The 26,285-nt window shown below is 31.1% G+C and overlaps 1 protein-coding gene across 1 annotated transcript in view; it reads left to right on the top strand.

Annotated features, from left to right (window-relative positions):
- Positions 1 to 26,285, top strand: part of CPNE8_3 (Copine-8) — a 148,366-nt gene that overhangs the window by 117,489 nt on the left and 4,592 nt on the right. The window contains exons 15-22 of the mRNA XM_051212952.1: positions 1,776 to 1,837; positions 8,987 to 9,145; positions 11,232 to 11,307; positions 15,326 to 15,453; positions 19,909 to 20,011; positions 22,196 to 22,253; positions 24,560 to 24,633; positions 26,111 to 26,218. Of these exons, the coding sequence (XP_051073408.1) occupies positions 1,776 to 1,837; positions 8,987 to 9,145; positions 11,232 to 11,307; positions 15,326 to 15,453; positions 19,909 to 20,011; positions 22,196 to 22,253; positions 24,560 to 24,633; positions 26,111 to 26,218 (768 nt within the window). The remainder of the gene's footprint in view (positions 1 to 1,775; positions 1,838 to 8,986; positions 9,146 to 11,231; positions 11,308 to 15,325; positions 15,454 to 19,908; positions 20,012 to 22,195; positions 22,254 to 24,559; positions 24,634 to 26,110; positions 26,219 to 26,285) is intronic.

The raw sequence follows: 26,285 nt of genomic DNA on the forward strand, positions 1-26,285 counted from the left end.
GAACCATTACTTGATACATCATTCATTACTCAGTACTATATATATATATATATATATATATATATATATGTTTGCTTCCTTCTGAGCATACAGCACTTTCAAATGTCTATATATTTTCATTCCTTTATAAAACTCCCTATGGAATAGATAAGAAAAATTTTAAGTTAACAATGTTTTGTTTTCATCATAATAATAACAATTAAAAATAATAAAAAAAAAGGGGAAATTCTCTTTTTTCTTTTTATGTCGGAATAAATAGAAAAAAAGATTTTTCTATAAGAAAAAAAGAGAATTTTAAGGTCATTTTGATCTCTCTTTTTTTTGTTTGTTTCTTAAAAAGCAACAAAAACCCCTCCCTTCTTTGTTCATTCGTTTAATTAGTTCAATCATACAAACAAACAAACAAAAATCCACCCAAAATAAAATGAGATAAATTTTAAAAAATTTAAAAAATAAACTCAATTATCACTTTTGATTACAATCGTAATAGTAAAAATTACATTGTTACTTATCAAAATAAGAAAACATCATATACATTGTAATTGTTTTATATTTCACTTTTACATAAATAACGTTTACACTTTCTCTATTTCTTTCTATCTACCAGTGACACTTTTCATTGACCTTAACAACTAAAAACAATATGATTGTATTATTTATATGAATAAAGTTTAAACTAAAGGTGATAACCGCATCATTCATTTCATTGTGATAATCATCTTTATACGATTATAGGAATAACACCTTTGGAATTAGTTTTTTTCTTACCTTATTTCATAGTAAATACAACTAGATTATTTCAATGGTTAAGATCATAAGTCAGTTGAAGCTAGACCACCATGGAAAACCTGGAAGTACTGGACGGCCATTTCGTCCTATTGTGGGACTCAGGGGTCTAGTGGTTAAGTGCTCAAGCGCGAAATCGGTAGGTCCTGGGTTCGAATCTCGCAGGGGCGAGGTCATGGATGCGCACTGATGAGGAGTCCCACAACAGGACGAAACGGGCGTACAGTGCTTCCAGGTTTTCCATGGTGGTCTAGCTTCAACTGACTCATGATCTTAACCGTTGAAATTACTTTAATATCCACAAAACCCATCTGATATTAAACAAATAGATTGCTCAAATATTATCAAATCTACAGGCAAACTGTTGTTGGTCTCTTAAAATGTAAAACGAAATTTATATATTGGAAATAATGACATTGTGAATTCTCCACTATAAGGATTTCATTGTTTTATTTAATTATTCTCTTCATATATATATATATATATATATATATATGTAGTTGATGTGTTTTATGAGCTATGTGAATGAATTGCGAAGCTTTTGATATCGTTTGAACAACATTATAAGTGTTTACTTCATGTAGAGTTAAGTATCCTAGTTTAAAGCAATCTACAAAAATAATCAATAATCAATATAACCATAAGAATAAAACTGTTTTTTAATGGTTGTGAAATAACTAAAGTCCTAACTTTTACATGAAGTAAACTGTGATGATATTGTCCAGAACAACAATAAAAGCTTCATAGATAAGATATCTAGCCAAGGAAATTCAATAACATTAAAGACATCCACTTGTATGTTATAAGTTTTCATTATCGTATGTATATAGATGTTGTGAGACTGTATTTTGTCATTGACTAATATCAATGAAAAATCAGGTAACATTATTGAAACATCCATCAATCTTCTCATGAAAGCTATCATTATTGTCAACAAAGATTTTGTTTATCGTTTTATTTTCCTTTCCTTTTTTTCTTTTTTTGTTTAGCTTACTGTAAAATTATATTTTGCTCAATCGAAATTTTCATTTCTTGATTATATATTTGGTGGGTAAGTAAACTGTTTTTTTTAAATCAGAATATATCAATGTGTGACAACTTTTTTCTTGTAATTCTGTAACAGCTTAGGTTGGTTGGTTAAGAGTTGACCTCAAACAACTAAGCATATGCCAAAACAGTATAATTCAAGTGTTCATTCACTTCCTTATTTTGTATAGGCGTTATATTTCCTATTATCTTATACTGAATGTTGAGAGCCTTTGTTTGTCTGAACAAATAACCCCACGCTCCACTGTGAATGTGCGAAGATCTAAATAAAGACCTATTCACTACTTGTCTGGTTTCTTCTATCAGTAGCACAAGGGTTACCTAGAGGCACGAAAATCCTATCTGTCTAAGAATTCAATGTGTAATAGAATCAATTTTAAAAAAACTATACGAATGTATTGCACTTTTAATTTTTATAAACTATTATCATCAGTGTATATTTCAATAACATTTGCCCTGTAAATTATGTTATTATCTGAAAATATTACCTACAAATTAATCTGTAGTGTTAGTTACTATGTTAAGCCCATATAACTTATTCTAGCTTCTGAACAGGTCAATTTATTCATCTTTTTTGAGTCACATTTTGACCATGTTAATTATTCGCTTATTAACGTTGATTGTTCTTATGTAAACATATGTGTGTGCATTTTCTAAAATGGTATTCATCACATGTCTGTAACTTATTTGTATTGAACTATAAATATCGATTAATGATTGATTGAATTGAGTTGGCTCACTCATTTACTCCACTGAGCGTCATTTAGTTTCGCTACACTCTCTCTCCTATTGACTTCCTGCACTCCATACCCTGATGGTCTGTGCAGATCAACGATTGTACGAAATAAAACTTCATTCTCGTATTTGGTTTATTTAATTCCGTTGTTCACTTGTAGTGTGGCGTTGAGTCGCAGTTGACTATGATCAACACTACAGGAAGACCACGTGCCATTTAACCGATAAGATCCCCCATAATCCAAATATCAGAAAGCAGTTGTGGCTGTAGTCGAAATGTATTTGTTGACGATCTTGTGGTATCGAAAGAATACCGAGGTCGTGCCAGGTTACAAGTGTGGTTACTGAGCGTAACCGAATTCGTGCAAGGTCACAATCAACAGAAGAATGTATGTGTTTTGGTACAATTAAAAAAACAAGTACGGTAAAACAATCCCTAGTATAATTGGTTATAATAATAATTGTTTTCATTACACCAATCGCGTTCTCTTGATAAAAGTAGGTCACTACACACTAACGAGAGTTAAGTCGATAATTATATACGACGATAGGCGGTATATATATTTCAATAACAATCATTCATACAATATTACTGTTGTCAGATAAAGAGCCACTAAAATTCCATGAAAGTTTCTTGTTATCACTATTAAATTAAGCCAGTCAATTAAGATCAAGAATCTTTGATATAATTTATTTTTAATGGTGAACTGATCCCGACTGAAGAATCTTTAAAAGCCACTAAGCATTTAACAGTTGTTTCGTCTTCGTTCATATCTCATTAGTTATCCTTACTGATAATCCTTATTTAGTTTTTGCATCATGGCTCGACACTAATATATATAAGTATGTGAACTTCATCGTGTAATTTTGATTTTGAAACAATATGAATTCCAAATAACAACAGTTGTATTGTATAATAAGACTCACTAAACATTATATGATATTGATGAGACGTTTTCATCATGATAAATTTCATAAAAATCGATTGGTGGTCAATATTGGCTGAAAGTGAAAATCTGTTGTTGTGGTCCTACAATTTCTCTTTGAATAAATGACATTTAATCTTCGTCTCATGTGTTATTTGACCGATTGATTGATTGATCTCTGAGCAAGAGCCAGTATTATGCTATCCTGGTCTAATGTGATTAATAATCACAATTACATAACATCACAGAGCACTATGTTTCCATATCAGTTGAAGATAATCTGTAAGAATCCTGTTTTTAATCAAGATTTTTTTGTCGATTGATATTTGTTAAGAAAACATATCTGAAATCATAGAGTAACTAATGTTTCCAACTTACATTAACATTTTATAATCAGAAATGTTACCATTGAATTATTCCGTTCATGATTAGTGAACACAATGGAACTGAAACAATGAGTAATCTGTAAACTTTTAATTAAATAGTATCGAATACTATCTTCATATAAATTCTGATTACCTAAATGGTGAATTTAATTGTAACCTAACAACTTTTCCACGTCATTTGTAACATTTAAGCAACATATGCTCACTAGTGACTGGCTTCAAGAGGTATATCCTGGAGTTCTAGTGAGAAGCAGTGACCAGTGGAGTTCAACCGGGTCAGTTGTGAGATAGGAACTCACTGATGTCAATGGTGGATGTGTCGCCCAATTTCGTGGATTAATTGAAGTTAGACATTAACACCGTTGGATGCCAGCCATCTCAGTGGTCTAGTAGTTAAGTGCTCGTGCGCGAGACCAGTAGGTCCTGTGTTCGAACCCCGCAAGGTGGAGTCGTGGATACGCACTGATGAGGAGTTCCACAACAGGACGAAACGGCCGTACAGTGCTTTCAGGTTCTCCATGGTTGTCTAGCTTCAATTGACTCATGATTTCAACTATTGACATTTCTAAAATCTCCACAAAACCCCTTCTGATACATTTTTTTCTCATTTATTTTCCATATACATATACACTTTATTTTCACAAATTATCTTAATCTTTCCTAATATGATGACACATTAAACTAATAACATAAGATGTAATTCATGGTTATTTTTTTCTTCATTTCTGTTTATATGTATAATGATATGTATATTAATATATCTCTTGTTTATTTAATCTCTTAGTCAGTATAATCATTATAATTAGATGACCTCATCATATGAATGTCATATTATTCTATGTATCTGGTTATTTCCTGTTTTCATCGGTATATATATACATTATCATCATCATCATCATCATCATCATCATCCTGATTCTTATCTAAAATGCATTATTATTATTATCAATTTCTAGATGTGTATGTATATTAGTTTATAATGTAATCAACCTATCGTTTTGTCACTATGTCACTCAAATAAGATTTACTAAACTTATCTGAGAGGATTATTCTAATAAATCACATTAATCAATATTCATTATTTGTCCATATTCTTATTTATTATTTATTTCAGTTGATATGTGTACGGTCAACAAAAAATATTGTTGTTTATTTCTTACAGATGATAATCAATGAGCTAGTTGATATTTTTATCATATTCTTTAATGGATTTTTACTCATATTAAATAATGGCTAAGTGTAAAATCTAGAAAGAATGTTTTAACCTTTTGAGTATTCAACACATACACCTATCTATATCCCATTGTTAATGTTCACAGTTAAATGAAAAGGACTAGGTTCAAATCTCAATATGAATATCATCACTACTACGTAGATGCATTCAGTTGACCTGTGACAAAATAAGGCAAAACTCTCATCCAAGATTTCATTTCTAGCCACTTTTCAGCTTTACCAAATGCTTGTAACTAAATGATAATATGTATACAATCTGTGCATGATAAGCATATGCCATTAGTAACTGACTAAAAATACAAATCCTTACAAATGCAATCTAATCGGAAACCGTAATGTACTGGATGAAAGAGATTGGTGTATTGATTGTGATATTCATGTAAGAATGTGAAAAGCTTCCTTTTAAATAACATTCAATCGGTATTATCTTTACGATACTGTTATTCAATCACATATTTTTTTTAAAAATAAATTTTAAGATGGTCAGGCTAGAAATAACTAAAGCAAGCAAACTTTATTTTAAAATATCCTCAACATTTTCTCACTGGATTACAATAACTGAATTTGTACTAAACCATCCTTTTTTTCATTTCGATCAGTTCTACTACTTAAATAATTAACAAAATTATGTCAAGTAAAAATATAAGAAATGTTTAAAGAATTTGTGTGAATGTGTATTTGTAAGTGTACGAGTATATTAATTTGAATGCTTTGAGTATATATCGCCTAAAGGGTAGAATGGATGTCCGAATCTGGTTTTATTTAATTTAAACAATTAAGGTAGATCGGTGTTAAAAAGGAAACATTTTAAGCTAATTAAATCCATTGGGATTCTACCTAACTTTGTATGTTACTTTTTTGTAAACTTTCGGAACATACACAAAAATTGATGACAATGATTAATAACATTTATTAAAAGTTTAAAATGAATCAATTAAAGGTAATAACATAGAAAATCTTATCCTTGACCATTGGAATTAATCTGTGTCAGGTAGATACAGGTATCTACATCAGACAATGGATGATGATCATGGATTAGTTGAAATTAGACATTAATACCGTAGAATGTCGGCTCAGTAGTCTGGGATTTCAGTGTTCGCACACGGAACCGAAGGTCCTGGGTTTGGATCTCGCGAGCGAGATCATAGATATGTACTACTGAGGCGTCCCATACTAGGACAAAACCACTATCCAGTGCTTCCAGGTTTTCAGTGGTAGTCTAACACTGATCGATTAGTCATCTCAATTAAAACTTAGCAGTCTCCACAACCTCATACCTATATTTCTATACCTTAAAGCATTTACATGGAATAAAAAGTTTATAGTCAGATTAATAACTAAATGAGTATATCATTCTAAGTTGAAAACTGTGATGACCTCGAAAATTCCTTCCTTCGCTGTTCAGTGAAGGATACGATCGATGAACATAGAGAAATTCGGGAACATTGAAAATAACTATTAACATTCATTAGTAGTAAACAAGAAAGAAAAAATAAAGATTTTCGAAACACTGTTTATCACTGATAAATGCTTACGATTTTGAAACATTTCAGAATCTTTTTTCCAGGGATAGACCCTATCCCAGAGTAATATATTATAATTTTGAACAGTGACTTGATTCGATTCAATTGTTTGCAAATTCTACTGAAAATTTCGTCCATATAAACTTAGCATTATACTTTAGCAAATCATTATTTGTTGTTTTTGCACTGGTAATAACTGGTAATAGCTCGACATCTACTTGACACCGGACACACCATCAACATTCCACATGCTTTCAAAATTATCAACGGACAAAGAAGTACGACCACTCTCCGTTTTGCTGAAGCCATTATGATCAAAAACTTAAACCGGACTTATGCATTCAAAAAGAGACTTTAATAAACTTATCACTACCCTGGTAACCATTTTTTCATTCATTTTAAACTATTTATACTCCTCCCCTATTACATAATTCTTAAACCACATTATTATTCACACATTTCTACCACCTGATCCTCTTAAATTATCTTAACTTTTCAAATTCTATTTCATTATTATTGCGTAACCGATCTTATGATTATTCGATTCCATTATTACACCACCCAACCCAAATTAATTCCTTTTGACCTCTGACCTGTTCTAGATATATATATATATATATATATATATATATATATATATATATATATATATATATATATATATATATATAGTTATTACTAGTATGGGGGTTGTGGAGATTATTACGTTTTTGATTGAGATCATGAACCGATTGATGTTAGACCACCACCTTTGGAAACCTGGAAGCACTGAACGGCCGTTTCGTCCTATTGTGGGACTCCTCAGCAGTGCGCATCCACGGTCCCGCTCGCGGGATTCGAACCCAGGGCCTTCTTTTTCGCGCGCGAACGCTTAACCAACTGGACCACTGAGCCGGCATCCAATGGTGATAGTGTCTAACATCAACCAATCCACGAAATTGCGCGACCAACTTCCATTGTACAGAGGTAGATACCTGTCTCTACCCGACATGAATTAGCTCCACTGATCACGGCTTCTCACTAGAACTCCGAGAATTCCCTCACGAAGCTAGTCACTAGTAAGCACAATAGGACGAAACGGCCGTTCAGTGCTTCAAGGTTTCCAAAGGTGGTGGTCTAACATCAATCGGTTCATGATCTCAATCAAAAATATGTAGTTGTTATTGTAACCCAGTTATTTACACTCATCTATGTCAATTGTTTTCACTCTATCTCAATGTAAAAATTCTATCACATTTTTGGTTTGTAAGCAGCTGACGAGAAACCTCGAAATAATATAAATTCATACTATTCTGCACCAATATTTGTTCTTACTTTATTTAAATTCATAAAGGGAACCAATTGCATGAAATTAATAACATTTAGCTGGATTTGTTTTGAAATGTTCCAGTTCTCGATTAAAATTTGCTCCCAAATCTGGAGATGCGATTGAAACAGTTTTTATAATTATAAATATTTAGCTTTCTATGTTTATCCCAATGTACCTGCTAGTCACGTAGTTTTTCTATCTAACTATGATTTGTCTACTTTAAACTGTTAAACGTTACATTTCAAATGAATGTTAACTAGTGTGAACCGAAACCATGATAGAAATAATAATAATAATAATAATACACTGGATCGATAAACTCTATAATGTAATTGATTATAAAAAATGTAAAAATCAAATCATTTTTATCCCATATAGACATAGCACACATAGTTTCCGTTGTTATCTTGAAGTGAGCAAGAATAAACATTCGACCAGAATAACATGAATTCATTTGATTTCATTAGATTCTTACCATCTACTTACATTTTATAATTTTTAAAATCATACACATAATTCAATATATTTACATAAGTGTAGTTAGAAATGAGTTTAGTTCACCATAATGCAGCAATGATTCATACACTGTGAGCAAGAATGTGTTTTTTTTAATTCTTCCCAATAAATACAATGTACAAGGTAAGATCCTAGAACGACAGAATACTGACTAAAGACTAGGAAGCTAGAAAATTACTTGATTACATAATGATACAGTTAGATTTATGATCGTTTAGTATAATACGAATTGAGTGAGATCAATTAGTTAAAGGTACAATTATAAATTTGAAAGAATTAAAAATAATCCCATCAAAATAAGATGAATTTGTGTTATTCTACTCAACTCTTCAAAATGCATAATCGCTAAAGAAAAATGTGACATTTCATCGATGTATATTATGTTAAACGGAATTGAATTTCCATATATACATACTAACTACTTTGCACATTGTTCTCTCTCTCTCTCTTCCTCTATCTGTCTTTCATTTGCTTGGTTGTTATTACTTTATCACTTTCCTGTTCACTATTATTTTGTTTCTCCAGTCTTAGTATAAATGTAGTTGTGGCTGTCGATATGTCAACTCATGCTTCAATGAATTCAATAACAAATACACCCAGTCAACAAATAGAATTATCTCAATCTCATACAGAATATGAAGTTGCTATACAAGCTGTAATGGAAATACTTCAAGAATATGACAGGTAAGATTATTCAAGAAAAATTATTATTATTATTATTGTATTCCATTTTTGTCTTATTTATTGTGTTATAAAATAAACTGGAATTGAAGCATGGTTTTACAATGTTAAAGATAGTTTATTTGCTAGACATTTTTATCAATCGACAAATAATTTAAATTCTGCTACCTAGTTTCTTTCCTCTTCTAAACTTATTTAGTAATAAGATGTCTTATTTCACTATCCCGGATTAAACAGAAACATGTAAGCCAAGAATTAGTACACCATTATTCGGTACAGTACAGATAGTTTCATTCACAATTATTATGCTATTGCTTGTCATATACTTTCAGAGGACTTAGTTCTTGTAGAATGTAACTCTCTAGGAATAAAATCTTAGTAGAATTTCCTGAAGACATTTATTAAAGAACATTAATGATGAACAATGCAATACTCTTAAATTTTGATCGATTCGTTTTAAAATACAGTTAGTATAAAATATAGTTTTCAATAAATACCTTAACTGATATCAAGAACCTACATCAATAGTTTAGTGTTTGGATGAACTTCAGCATTATTTACTTCTAGAAAGTCATCTATTAATTCTTAGTGGAAGAGAATTAATTCAATACTAAACAAAATAAAAGTTAACTAGAATCTATATTAATGTAGTCACAAAGACAATGAATTATTATCAGAAGGGATTTTGTGGAAATTTTAGAAATTTCAATAGTTGAAATCATGAGTCAATTGAGTCTAAACCACCATGGGAAACCTGGAAGCACTAGACAGTCGTTTCATCCTAGTATGGGACTTCTCAGCACTGCTCATCCACGATCCCGCCTCACAGGATTCGAACCCAGAACTTATCAGTTTCGCGAGCGAGACTCCATTAACTAAACTGTAATATCATGTAAACTTAAAATCATCCATTAATAACTTAAAATATATCACTTATGCAAGAAAAATAACTACGATAAGTGTTAAAAACATCATTGTATTAAGTAGTTATTGATAAGTTGTAACTAAAATAATCATAATACTTTCAAATGAATCTTGTGTAATTCCAAGCTAATATACATAGTAGAAGTTTGTGTTGATGATGTCATTCAAATGGACGATGAAATCTCCTTGACCAAACTTTTCAACTCAGAGAATAAAACTCCATCATAATTTACATAGTCAATATGATAAAAAATTAAATAGTCACTTAATAAAATACTTTATAAATGTAGATAAAACTATAATCCTTTGAATGGTTTCATTTCAAATTTGATCACAATGAAAATATGCTTTTTCAATGAGAATTCATTTGTACTAATAATATTTGTTAGATTACTGAGATTTAGATTTCTTCTTTTTCCATTGAATCAGAAGACTTCGTGTACTCATCCCTGAAAAAATATCTACACCTATCGAAATAAAATATATAGATGCTCTAAATAATCAGCTAAAGAATTGGTACTTGGTACCAGTAAATGTAGTTCGTAAAACACATAAAAGATGGTAATACCAACTGGTGAAGATTTATTACACACTAAAAATAGAATAATGATAAAAGTGTTTAAATGCACTAATAATGATGAAATTAAACGAAGACAACATGTGACATGAATGAATCGATGATCAAAATCTAACATAAACTTCAACAACTGACAATTATGAGTAATTTATTAAGTTATTTGTTTACTTGTTAAAATTAGATTAAATATCGTAGATCATTGAAGAAGAATTGAATTTTACAGTACAGTAGTACTCCAATCGATCAAGACATTCCAATATTCATGTTAAGAATTAGGTTGAAAAGATCCATATATATAATAGTAAAATACATCAGTCAACTAAAGATAGATCACCATGGAAAACCTGGAAGCACTGGAGAGCCACTTCATCCTCGTATGGGACTGCTCAGCAGTGCTCATCCACGATCCTGCCCAGTGCTTCTAGATTTTTCATGGTGGTCTAGCTTCAATTGACCTATGAATTCAACTATTAAATTACTACAATCTACACAAAACCCCCCTCTGAATATATATATATATAATGTTTACGTTACATTTTCTGATAAATGCTTTGTTTTCTTTTACAAAAAAAATAACTATATCAAAAGTGATCAACTATTTCCTGCTTTTGGATTCGGTGCAAAGGTTTCATCAGGTGGTAAATTATCTCATAGATATCCATTAGTGAGTTTTATACACACATTTTTTAATCCTTCAATCATATTATTTTGTTAAAAATAATAAGTTAATTAATCACAATGACTTCATATTTAGTACAAACAAGTATGAACAATGTAGTGATAGTTAATGTTGAATAATTCATGAACACTAAAATTTATAATTGAAATTAATAGTTTCTAAGATTGTTAGAATTCATTTAGAATTAATTACATATTACATGGAGAGAACAAACCAGCTTCCAGATGAAAAGAAAATTAGGAAAGGACGATGGAAATGGATAGGATACATATTACGGAAATCATCAATCTGTATCACGAGACAAGCTCTAACTTGAAATCCTGAAGAGAAGCGGAAAAGTGGAAGGCCAAAGAATACATTACGCTGGGAAATGGAATCAGATATGAAAAGAATGAATAACAACTGGAAAGAGCTGGAAAGGATTGCTTGGGGATAGGGTTGAATGGAGAGTGTTGGTGAGCGGCTTATGCACCTTCACGAGGAGTAACAGGCGTAAGCAAGTAAATAAGCAACATATGGTATATAAATTAGTAGAATTATGCCGACTTACTTACACCTGTTACCCCTCATGGAGGAGTATAGGCCGCTCACTGGCATTCTTCATCCAACTCTGTCCCGGGTGATCCTTTCTAGTTGTTTCCATTTGATATTCATCCTTTTGTGTCTGCTTCCAATTACTGGCGTAGTGTTATTCGGCCTTCTTCTCTTCGATTTCCCTTCAGGATTCCAAGTTAGCATTTGTTTCGTAATGCAGTTTGATGATTTTCTCAATGTGTTTCCTATCAACTTCCGTCGTCTTTTCCTAATTTCCTCCTCAACAGAAAGTTTTTTTCTCTCCCATAGTATGCTGTTGTTTATGGTATCAGTATGATTATAGTATATATTAATGACTTTTATAGTTTACGTCACAAAATGGTCTGAATCAGGCAAACAGGGAAAAGCAACAATCACTGAACAGTTATTTCGTTCTAATTTGGGATTTTTCGCCAGCGTGTATTCAAGACCTTATCGGCTATCAAGCTTAAAACCTTCAAGTTTAAAGGTGAAGTAGTGACCTTTAAACCACTCGGTAGGGATCATATGGTTTACATTTCTGGCTTCAGTTATTTTGCAATATTATACAGCAATCATTCCATGCCACTGGTGGGTAACCGCCTCAAGATATTTGGACTGCACTAATTATAGCTTCTCACAGTGACTCCTCGATATAACGGATAGTTTAATTTATTTTCTCCTTTCAGATATACTACGATAATACGTTCATAAGGCTACCCATGTTTTCTGATTCAGAATAGAGAGCCTGAGTATAGACTAGATAATACTTTATTCGACACAATTACAAATACAGTGAGTTCGGAGTAGAAATCAGTGAGAGGAAAGGAAATCACATATTTAGTAGTCAGTAGGCTGTGTCTGTTCGTCCACGCTCAATAGTCAATCATATTTTACCTCCACCACCACACATCACTCTTATTTCAAGCTTAAGAGCTCGAGGCTCACTCTCCAATGAGGTTGTGAATGAACATCAGCGGGTAGCCCATACGACGACGAGACAACTGTTCTTTAATTTCTGATTCTCATTGATTGTCTAACTAAGATCCGTCCTTGATCCAAACTATAAGACTCATAAAGTGTTGAGAGATTATTTATAATAATCCATGGTTCATTAATAATAATATTCCCAATCGACTCATTCGTATATATATATTAAGGGTAATAAAATGTCTCAAATCTCCACGGTTTTAAAACCTCTAAGTAAAAGGGATGATAGTGATAGAGATAGAATTTCCTTCCAAATTTTATTTTCGAATACCCTTTGAGAAAATGAAAGTTGCAATTTTTCATTGCCATCGTGGCTTTTTATTATTTGTTGGTGTTTTTGTGACGATGGTGCTTACTGCTGCACGCCATACATTATTGCACTTAAAATACCGAAGTTTTTTTTCATCAATTTCCGATAAACGTCCATGCTAAATTATGTGCACAAATCATACTTGTCATTACAAACTAAATCACGGACAGTACTCATTACAACTTTTATAATCACTATTGACAAATCTCTTCATGATTAGCGTATTAAGACTATTATTGTCATTTATTTGTTTATTTAGACTTATTATATTTTTTAGAAGGAATTAAAATGTAGGATAGTTTTCCTGGATAAATTTAACACCAGACTCCACGATCATCATATTTTCTGAGATTATAAAACAAATGAATTTACGTTGATCATAGATTTTTGGAGACCATTGAATCTTCATAATCTATATTACAGAATGATATTACTCATACAACTGTTGAAAACCGAGAAGCCTTACGAAGCTGTTTCTTTCTAGTGTGGGACTCCTCAGTAGTACCTACACCGATTCACAGAGAATCGAATCCAAGGCCCTCGATTTTGTGGAAAGCACCTAACCAATTTCACAAATTCATTGTATCTTAAAATCGTGAATTATTGTATTCCAACTTGATGGGAAAACAATGTCACAACCACTGTAGCTCTGAGCGTAATTTTGTTTAAAGTCATGAATGTAGACTGAAATTTAGTCTCCAACCGTAGTGACTTCCTGACGTTTTTAGTGAGTTGTGAAATATGAACATAATCAAGTTGACACAATGTAGTTACTCACTGATAGAATCTAGTAAACATAGCATTATCCCGTGGTGTGGATCACTGAATTTTAAGTTTCTTAGCTGTTCCCAACCAGAGATGACCAGTTATCACAACTTACTTAGGTAAATATTCACTCATTTACTACATAGTATGCTAACAAATTCTGCAAAATATTACATTATATACGAATAAAAGTAACCAAAATTGATAGACTAGAGGAGTCTAGCTAAGTCATGCCCAAATTTGCATTGTAGTGAACAAGAACAATCGAATGTATGTGAACTCAACATTACAGAACATCTCACTGAAATCTGACAACCATACAGTAAATAGTTAATTTGCAAAATATCAATCAATTGTCTCAAACTTGACTGTTCCTTGTGCAAATATCATTCCATCGTCTCAGATTTCACTGTTCGTGCATTTTCATACCAATTGCTTTCCGTTCCCGTTCTTTGCGTCTCGATATTCTACCGAAATACATTCTATTCCTGACTATAGTTATATTCCACTTATGTGGATATAAGTAGCTCACAATATACATGAGCTAGCCCTAGACCAAATGGTACGTAAGAAATAAAAGACGGTACATTAGTTCGGTCAAAGCGCACCAGCATTCTCCATTCAATCCTGTCCCAAACAATCGTTTCTAGCTCTTTCCAGTAGTTATTCATCCTTTTCATATCTGATTCCATTTCCCGATGTAATGTGTTCTTTGACCTTCCACTTTTCCACTTTCCTTCAGGATTCCAAGTTAGGGCTTGTCTCGTGATACAGATTGATGATTTCCGTAATATGTATCCTATCCATTTCCATCGTCTTTTCCTAATTTTCTTTTCATCTGGAAGCTGGTTTGTTCTCTCCAACAGTGGACCGTCGCTGATGGCATTCGGCCAATAGATGTTGAGTATTTTGCGAACACAACTATTGATAAATACTTATAAACTATATTAATACTTTATTAAAATATATAATAAAGTTATATAGATTATTTTAAATCAAGAATAAACTTAAATAGAAAACTTGATAAATATAAATGAAATGTATTTCAATTGATACGATAATGTGTTAAGTACTTAGTTCTTAATAACTAAGTTCATAGATTGATCAATTGAAGTGGATCACTTTTTTTTTTTACTTTTTATACTTGAAAACGTGATTTAATATTGAATAAATAAATATCTAGATAAATGAGAAACCCCTTCTTCTTTTTTTTAAGAATAAAAAAGGTAAATGGACTTAATGATATACAATTTGATTGAGTAAACTTATCACTGTATGATCAATTGAGCACGCATAGATCTTTTATATATTCAAATATGATTATGTAATACAATGTTCTAAATCTTTTACTTTTTTTTCTTCAATATTTATTTATTTATTTAATAGAATGGGGATGTAAACAATTGTTATTGTAAAGGTATGACAGGAGTACTTTCAGCTTATAGGCGTTGTTTAACCGATTTATATTCATCTGGTCCAATATTATTTGCACCAATCATTCGAGAAGTTAGCGAGTAAGTGTGAAACATTATTTTAAATAATTTCAAAGAAATATATAAAATATTTTTTTTGTTTTGGTATAGTTGAATGTAACACTGATAGATAAAATATCTGTGATGTGTGCTACGGATGTTAACATGATATAAGTAGTATGTATCATCAATCGAAAGTGAACCTACGAAAAGAGAACGAGAACAGAGAATGATTGGTGTGGAAACTAAAAAGCATTGAAGTCTGAGACGATTTATTGATATTTTACAAATGAAGTATTTACTGTATGGTTCTTAGATTTTACTAAGTTACTATGTAATTGTGTATTTAACTACATTCGATTGTCTCCATTGGTGTTCTCGTTCACTACATATCCAGCTTATAAATCTTATAAAGCTTATAAATATCTTGTTATGATTGAAAATTATATGTCAACACTAGATAGTTAAATTTAATTTCCAGTATAGGGTTGTAGAGATTATTAAGTTTTTGATTGACATCATGAACCGATTGATGTTAGACAACCATTGAAAACCTGGAAACACTGAACGGCCGATTCGTCCTATTATGAGACTTCTTAGCGGTGCGCATTCACGATTCCGCCCACGGGACTCGAACCCAGGATATTCAGTTTCATGTGCGAACGTTTAACCTCTAGACCACTGAGCCAGTGTTAATGTCTAATTTCAATCAGTTCATGACCTGAATCAAAAACATAATAACCTTGATGGGGACGATATATTCCAGAAACTCATAGTTTCTAATTTTATCTTTGTGGAGCTTGTATGCAGATGTATGCGTGGGCATTCCTTACCACCCACGCATATAGTCGATTGATGAACTTATTGATTAAATGTTTAAAAGCTCCATGGAATATCGATATATATATATATATATATATATATATATATATACGATTTAAATTGTGTTTGTGGGCTCGCTCGTTTTCTGGCTGTTTGCAGAATATATTTTCCATACCAAGCTTGGACTTCTCCTTCTAGATAGCGGGGCTGGAACGAATCAGTAGCTAGATTACTGGTCTTTGGTCACTGAGTCTTGTTCTCGTTCGCAGATTAAGTGAACTTGTGAAGCTTCAAACCTAACAAACCTCCAAAACCACACACCGATAGTTACCATGTACTCACTAGTGACTAGCTTTCTGAGGGAATTCTCAGAGTTCGACCCCAGTACAACGGAAGATGGTCGCTCACTTTCGTGAATTGGTTGTGGCTAGACATTGACGCCGCTGGATGCCGGCCATCTCAGTGGTGTAGAGTCTAAGCGTTCTCGCGCAAAACTGGAGGCCCTGGGTTCGAAATCCCGTGAGCAGATCATAGATGCTCCCTGCTGAGAAGCTTATCAATAAAGCGAATCGGTTTCCCAGTGCTTCCAGGTTTCCATTGGTTGTCCAACATCCATCAGTTCATGATCTCAATCAAAAAAATCTAACTTTCATAGTTATTAAATAAATTTTACATGTATACATTTTGCCTAATAGTTTTTGAATAATTTTGCACTGATAGTTTACCCCCATTTTAACAAACAATTCTCTAGGGTAATAAATTGGATTTTAGTACAAACGTTTAGAATTTCTAATCATGATACTTCAAATCAATAAACAGATAGGTAGCGAAAGAAAGAGAGGAAACAAGTTAATCAGACAAATAATATATGTTTCCATCCTAGATACCAGAACTTGTCAAATAAATTTTGCAAATAAGCTAAGTTGTTGTGCAAAGACCTATAATTCGAGAATTATGTAATAAAAATATGTGACCGAGGTGCATAACAAATTTATAAATTGTTGCAGTCATATAATTATGTATTGTGATATTTCTGATATAAACCTGAGTAATAAATTCCTATTCTTAGCGTAAAGAGCTTTCAGAGAATGCTGAGTGCCATAAATTACTTTACAAACTAACAACCATTCAAGATCAGGGAACACTGAATAACTGCTTCATCTTAGTATGGGACTCTTCAGCAAGGTCCACCTATCACCTCACATGAGGTCGAACTCAGGACCTTCAGACTTCATAACAAGCGCCTTACTTTCAAATCAGTGAATTACATTTCCGACTCCGACCAGTTTATTCTACTAAACACCCAACGTTCATCACTATTGTTGCGTAACTGTCTCACACCTGTAAACATGGTTGAATTCCACTATTCACAGTTACTCACTAGAACTTCTGGTATTACCTTTTAGAATTTCATAAATTGTTCATTTTGGCAAACAACTTTTAGAAATATGCAAATCAAAGAATACTTACCAGATTAGAAATATTTCCTGCTTTGATCTCTTTTCCAACATAAGTGGAAAGAGAATTTAGAAAAATCGAATATAAATCCGGTCCAAAAATTATCATTTATAATAAAATAATTATAATGAACACATTCAAACTAACCTTGATCGATTTTAAAATTACATATAAATACTAACATATACTTTTGCATACATACTTAACTGAAGACTGGTATTTTTTTTTTTAAACATAATCAAAATGAACAGTTCATAATGATGAAATGTTATATATCGTCTACCGATAATCTTATTCTACTTGTGCTTCAATTAGAATAATCGTCTGGACTTGAACAGTGTTAGTTATACATATGAAGTATGTTTCAGACAATGTAGAGATAGATAGATAGATAGATAGATAGATAGGATATAAAAAATCATAATTTCTCCAACCATATAATTGTTTTAATCTAAAACGTTACATTTTAAAATTGGCAACTCAACAGTTCTATATAATCAAGAAATGTAAAAGAAAAAAAGTACATTACCATTGAAATTATCTACCATAGTTTCAAAAATACTATTTTATCCAATGTGCCAAAATGAATATACAAGAAATATATGATGCATTAAAGTAACAAATAAATGAATAAAAATCATTCCCAATAAATGAGGTTTAGTTGAATAATATAAAATCATTTATGGAAAAAAACTATATTATTATAAACATTGACAATTAACTTTGTCATTACCAATGTTATATTGTGTAATTTTTGATGGTAATCATTAGGTTAATGCTCAAAGTGATAAAAACATTTTTCGGTGAGACTATCATTTATGGACGACCTTTGAGAGACGGTACTTACTACGGTTAGATGAGAGTTATAAAGCAGTTTGAAGAATAAGGATTATGATTTACAGTTGATGGTTAAGGTTAGGAATTAGATTTAGGATTTTCATCATGAACTGACATCAGCTATAATGCTAAAACTCTATTTAGCCGAATGGATGGATGAATTTCGCACCAAAATCCGAAACCTGTTATCGTAAATCTGATTGATTCGTCTAGAAATTATAATCTCGCCGATTTTTCTTACCTCTGGTTAATTAAAAATGACAACTCTTAGATTGAATTTCTCAATGGTAACAAATTATAACTTCAATACTATTATGATTGATACCAGTTTAAATTGTACAAACAATATCATTTTCTTAAAAAAGTTGTCTAAAAATAGCAAAAATCTTAATTAAATAGCGATATTTCGAGTCAAATTACTAAATATACACACAATAAAAATAATAAATGATAATAATAATTACCATGTGTTCACTAGTGACTAGCTTCGTCAGGGAATTCTCAGAGTTCTAGTGAGAAGCCATGACCAGTGAACCTAATATGTGTCGGGTAGAGACAGGTATCTACCTTAGTACACTGGAAGATGGTCGTTCAATTTCGTGAATTGATTGTGGTTAGTGATAAGACGGGAAGAAAAGTCGAAATTCAATCGATTTACTCATTATAAGTTTTATTCAACAATACTTCTGTTTTGATTCAATGTAATGATTACTCAATGTAGTATTTGTTTCGTTTTCTCGTATGATATTTTATTCTTTATAATATGTGATATTCTTGCATTCCATTGACATGAACTATGCTCAGTATGTGATTCGTTATATGTGTGATTCCATCCTAGTTATTAATCAAAGTGTGTGTACAATCAATATATCAATGAGTGTGCTTTCGACTAGCTCTTGCCGACGTCGTCGTCATGTTTTGAGGTTAATAAATCATCACTTATATCAATCATTGTGTTCTTACTTTCGCGTTGTGAGAATTGCAGAGGTCCCTTGTTCCGAGTATAAGTGATAAGTGTTTCCGGCACAACAACCAGAGACGACCAGTTATAACAAGTAGCATTCAAACAAAAAGATATATCAGTTGGACATTAACACCTTTGGATGCCAGCTCATTGGTTTAGAGGTTAAGCGTTCGCACATGAAACTGAATGTCCTGGGTTCGAATCCCATGGGCGGAATCGTGAATGCGCACCGCTAAGAAGTCTCATAATAGGACGAATCGGCCGTTCAGTGTTTCCAGGTTTTCAGTGGTTGTCTAACATCAATCGGTTCATGATGTCAATCAAAAACTTAATAATCTCTACAACCCTATACTGATAAATAATTTTACTCTCATTATATATTATATCATAATCATTAATTATTTTCTATTTTAAAGAGCAGCTAAACGAAGTGAAGCAGCTGATAATTATTATGTTTTATTAATATTAACTAATGGTACTGTTGATGATTGGATTGAAACTAAAAAATCTGTAATTGAAGTAAGTATGATTTACGCAATTAGTTACCTTTATGAATTTAAATAAAACCAGAATGAACATAAATGCAGAATAGTATGAATTCATCATATTTCCTGATTTCTCTCATCAATTGTTTACAATTTTACATTAAGGTAAGATATAATGTGGAACATTTGACAGAAATGAATGGGAAGAATTAGAATGACAAAGGTTATCAATAATAACTATATATATGCAAGAACAGGTAAGAGGTTATTTGGTATTAGAATCAAGAAAACATTAGAGATAGGTGATGTAATAATTGAGTGATAACCTATGTCATTCTAATACTCTACATTCACTTCTGTCAAATGTTCCACACTATGAGCAGCTGATAAGAGAAACCATGAAATATAATGAATTCATAGTATTCTGCAATCATATTCGTTCTGGCTTTATTCAAGTCTGATTCCATTAAATAGGAAAAATGAAAATAAAATTTAAAAATAATAAATTATGGTGAAATTTTATCGATCAATTAATTTCGGGATCATTCAGTGTTTTTTTTTGTTGTAACAATGAGAGAACTATTAAATATCAATTAGTTGCTTACAATTGATTGTTTATAATATCGAGAAAACTGTTTCTTTTTTATTAGTGTAATTGTTGAATTTTATGTTTACTTACGAGAGTAAGTGAAGTTAAAATGATATAAACAAAGATCGAAATAGATTATGGATAGTTATAAAATCCAAGAGACATGTTTCGTCTCAGTCGAACTCATCAGTCTGATTTACATCCATACCGGTGTTTTAGTGGCCCATTATCTGACTCCGCTTAAATCATATTATGATCGTTATTGAAATATACATGTTGCCAATCCTCGCATTTAATTATCGACTTAACTTGCGTTAGTGAATAACGAAATTAAATAAGTCAAATAGGTGGATGAAGTTTCAATGCGTTGAAACTTCATCCACCTATTTGACTTATTTAGATCTTTCGCACCAAAAACTAGCTCGCAAACCTACCTGATGAATATCAACTAGGATAAAACACTGTATTAGATCTTACTCCTAACTATAATTCTTCTATTTTATAAAACTTGTAGCACAATACTTTTAGCGAGACAATCCACATAGGATGTATGGATTTTAATAATGACCGATCAAAATTCTATTCTGAATATCAACAGTGGGATAATTCAAACCTGTACTAATAATGATCTAAACTCTAATCATATATTATCGTTGTTGTTACTGTTTGTTATTCTGAGCCGATCTTCTCAGTATAATAACATTCAATGCAGCTTGCACTTGCTATTCCATAACTGATCACAATATAAAAACACAACTATTGCCGTGCAAATAAAAAAAAGATTTAACCATCTTTCCTAGATGTATTTATAAATAAGTCAAAGACAAGATGGATTGATAAAAACGTTCTATCTACAAAAAGTCTATTCACAGATAAGGCAATATCTCAACTGCTGTAGTCCTTTTTTAGTTCCATATGAAAGATTGTTAATAAGTAATCAATTAACTAGGCTCGACTGGATATACACAAAACGATACTACAGAAGAAAACGTAAAACTATTAAGAGAACCACTGACATAATTCATATAACACTAAAAAAATCATTTTATAGTGTAGCCTATTACGCTATTAATACTTATCATATATCTACTTCATCCTTCTAGTCATTGATAAGCTTTACCATTTACTTATTGACTATTATATGAATTTCAATAGTTGAGATCATGAGTCAATTGAAGCTAGACCACCATAGAAAACCTGGAAACACTGGAAGGCCGTTTCGTCCTATTGTGGGACCTCTCAGCAGTGCGCATCCACGATCCCGCCTCGGGGGATTCGAACCCAGGACCTATCAATCTAGCTTCAATTGATTCATGATATCAACTACTAAAATCACTACAATCTCCACGAAACCCCTTCTAATACTATTATATGAATTGTTTAAATTAAATCCATTATCTAACAAAAACATTCTTTCTAGAAAGTATTAAATGTATACACAGATATACTACAGGCTTATAATGTTGTAAAACATTATCATGTATGATATTTAAATGAAACCGGTAAACTTCAACAATTTTCCTCTTTCTCTATTGAAATTTTTATTGACTATGAATTATTCAAGTTAGATTTTCACTTAGATACTTTATATCTAATTTTTGTTTTTTTTTTCCTTAATTATGAATGAAGACTTCATTTCTTCCCATATCTATCATTGTACTCGGTGTTGGTGGTGGAAAATTTTCAGGTAAATTTAGTATATTACTTTTTTAAAGTGATAAACAGTAGTAAATAATTGAAGAAAATCTTTCTATCAATCCCTTTTTGATAATTAATAGAAATTTCACCTGGTTCTTAGGGGGAAAAGAATCTAATTTTTACAATTTAAATTTACAGATTGATTCTAACTATAGAATGAATAATTAGTTAGAATGTCAATTTGTTATGATGTAGCTTATCTCTGGTGAATGGTAAATGATCTACAGATTTCATTAGTTCTTTAACTGTTATCAAATAGTAACGAAAATATCTTGAAAAGTGGATAATCTCTACGTCTAATAATAAAATACATAATTTTTTAGGTATGTATTTCAGAGTTCATTTCTCTTCAGAATTTCTCAGTAGTGATAAAAGATTGATAACGATTTTATATTTACGATCATGAAGATGATTTCAACTTGAATAATATCTTTCTTCCACAATCGTTGTAAACTCTTACAATATACTTGCTGTATCAGTATACTTATGATAACATATACCCTTTGTTGACGAGTACTAAACGCAGCGAAATTTCAACTATCTGCCTCTAACCATCTAAAATCTTTTTTAGCTTAATAAAATACTATACTATACCATCTACAAACAAAATTGGTTACTTATAAGGACTGATACAGCTCGATGTAAGGAAGAAGGCACAATTGCAGATGAAGGGTTCCTTGCGCAATAACTACAAATCCTCAATTGATCAAAAGCTATAATGAGATTAAGGTCATTTAATTATCTTGTTAACAGATAGATTTGGAAATATTAGTTAGGTAGAAGGTGATATGAGTAAGATTTAAAACGTCAATAAATTTAACTGCACTAACTAACAATATAAGGAATTACGACGAGACTAAAATTCATGGACGAACCAATCAGATATAAGATTACAGGTCTCGGATTTTGGTGCGAAATTCACTCATCCATTTGGCTAAATATAGTTTTGGCATTATGAAAACCCTAAATCTGATTTTTAACCCTAATCAGCAACTGTAATGCATAATTCCGATTCCTCACACTGGTTTATAACCCTCATTTGTCCTAGTTATTAGGTGTACACTCTCAAGGTCACTTAAGCATCTCTCAAAGGTCGTCCATAAATTATAGTCTCACCAAAAATTCTTTAAACCGTATGCTCAAGTTTTCCTCAGAACGATTAAAATGTCTCAAACTTCTTTTTTTTTTAATGTGAACACCACAATTCTGATCATGCGCTTAAAATCTATAGTAATGAAAATACTCAAACCAATAGTGATTTTCATTGCCAATAATGGTGATATTCTCAATTTTGAGAATCCATCATTTACTTCGTATTAAACTCTCATCATTATCATCATACCACATGAATATGTTCATCAGCTTCAACAGAGTAAATAAAAAATTTTCAATCTTCAAGTTATATATTCTAACGAAACAAATGATTGAAGGAACACAAATACCAAATTATGAGAGATTATTATTTTACTGAAGTATCTACATGGATTCTCTCAACATTAAAATGAGTAGAAACGTCATCAGAAAACCTAAATAACCGGCTCATTATATATATATATATATATATATATATATATAAAGTGGAACTTTTGTCTACGCAAACAAAAGGCATATTCGACCAATGTATTTTATATGACAAACTGAAATGGACTCACTGATTCTCTTGAACTTCTTTATTCTTGATTAATTTTTCGTTTCTTGCTAATTGACGTCACTTTGATTAGATATTTTATTCATAAATAAGTCTTAATTGACCAACTCATATTTAGACAACCATTCAGTTAAACTGTGTTTTGAAATCTATTTGACTGATATTTGATTTCATAAGTTTGACCAGTTAAATTTCATAATTATATTATGACTAAAGATTACTTAGTAAATAATCAATAATAAAAATGAAGGTAACAACATTAAATCTAATGAAACTAGACATCTATCTGTTTCATCTTCATCATATTTACTATTATTCTACTGAAATTTTAATCTAAAAGGGGAATATCAGCTTCCTCAGGATCGTAAGTATACTTTACAGACGAGTAATAACTAGTATAAAACCTAGGTGAGGAAGGAATCCCGGTCAACTATTGTTAACCAGTTAATACATACTGAACTATTTTAAAAGTAACATTATAAATTAGATTTCTTTCTGCTTGAAATTTAGATTAAACATCAAAAGTAAATAATCAGTATGGTATTAATTTAACAATAACCTGAGTTAACACATTATAACATATAAGTTTGTAAAAAACAATCAATTCATATAAGATATCTCACTTACATATTTGTTATTTGAATTAGAAATGGAAATTTTGGATCAAGATTTTGGTTTACTGAAAGTTGGTCAAGAACAAGCTTGTAGAGATAATGTACAAGTAAGATTTCATTAAATAATATACATTAATTTATATGAATTTCAAATGACATATCATTCATTCATTCATTCTCAAAATGAAAATTACATTTTTCAAAGACCATTCAGTACTATTATCAATAAATAAATAATCAGTAATAATGAATGAGGAGTCCAATATGAGGATGAAACAGTTGTACAATACTTCCAGGTTTTATATGATAGTCTAGTTTCAATGAACTCGTGAATTCAACTATTAAATTACTAAAAAATCCACAAAATCCCTCTCTGATGATAATGGATGTGTTTAGAAAATTTAAGCAAAATATTACATCACTTGATATTGTTTTACTTGAATCTTCCCATTGATGTTTTAGGACTGAAATTGATCAGTCTCTTATTGGCATATGTGCATACTGTGCGTATGCCTCGATATTGCCTTAATTTACAAGCATTATAAGCAAAGATGGATAGTGGCTAGCAGTGGAATCACTTTAAAGAAAATTTATCTGAAGCGAAATTAGATGAATTAATAATACGAATCAATGAGTAATGAATAGAAATCATTTAATAACAATCTTTCAATGGTATATACACTTGATTTCACATGTGATTGAGCACAGGATCTTACTATGAGACCTGAAAATCCTATGTTTGAAGTCATAAGTATTTATTACTGTGAAGTCTTAAACAGAGATATGAAAGCTGTTTAGTTCACCTTTACATTGACTCTTCAGAAGATGTCACTTTGTGGTGAAAATCATCTTTAAATCTAACTAATTTTTATAAATCATCAAAGTAACCAATCAGTAATTCAATTTAAAAATTGAAATTTACACCGATAGGAATTCAAAACCAAAGTGGGAAACAACGTTAAATAGTTATAATCCATAATACAAGTCATTTCTATCATTTACAATTGTTGAATTTCCTTCTAATAAGTTGATAATAGAGTGAGTACTCTGTGACATTTAAACCATTGGTTCAACTTTGAAATCGGAAGAAGATAACTCCTATCAACTAAATAAGACTTTTATCCAAATAAAGTTCTGACAGTAACCAGCAGAGATACCCAAAAACATGTTTTGTTCCATTCGAGATTCATCATCGGGATTCGTATACAAGATAGCATAGATGTTCACTTCAAAACTCTGACCCAATATCTTTCATTTCAAACATCCAAAGAGTCATCTACTTAGATACTGATTCCAGATAAACACTCACCTCAGTAATTTATATCTCATACTATTCTTTTTTAGTTGATCCAATGAAAACTAACATTTTTTCATTTATTAGATAATTAAAATGGGGTGGATGATCAAAGTGAATTTATTCAGGGTTTTCTTTTTGTATCCTCTAGTTGCTAAGCATTTTTTAAAATCATACAAATTAGAAAAGATTAAAACTGAATTGAAAGAATCAACTCTGTAATTAAATCTATGTATTGATTTACTCTTATCTTTATCTGATACATATTATTTTATGATTATTATTAATAGTTTGTACAAATGCGACGATTTTTACGATTAGCAGCTGACGGATCAGATAGTATTCGTTGGAGTAAAGTAGCATTAGCTAAAGAGGTATTAGCTGAATTACCTTCACAAGTAAGTTGTTTAAATATTCTTGTCTTTTATATGTAATATGCATTAATTAATTTAAAAAGTAAAACAA

The sequence above is a fragment of the Schistosoma haematobium genome, chromosome 1 (assembly GCF_000699445.3).
Source record: "Schistosoma haematobium chromosome 1, whole genome shotgun sequence".
NCBI classification, from domain to species: Eukaryota; Metazoa; Platyhelminthes; class Trematoda; order Strigeidida; family Schistosomatidae; genus Schistosoma; species Schistosoma haematobium.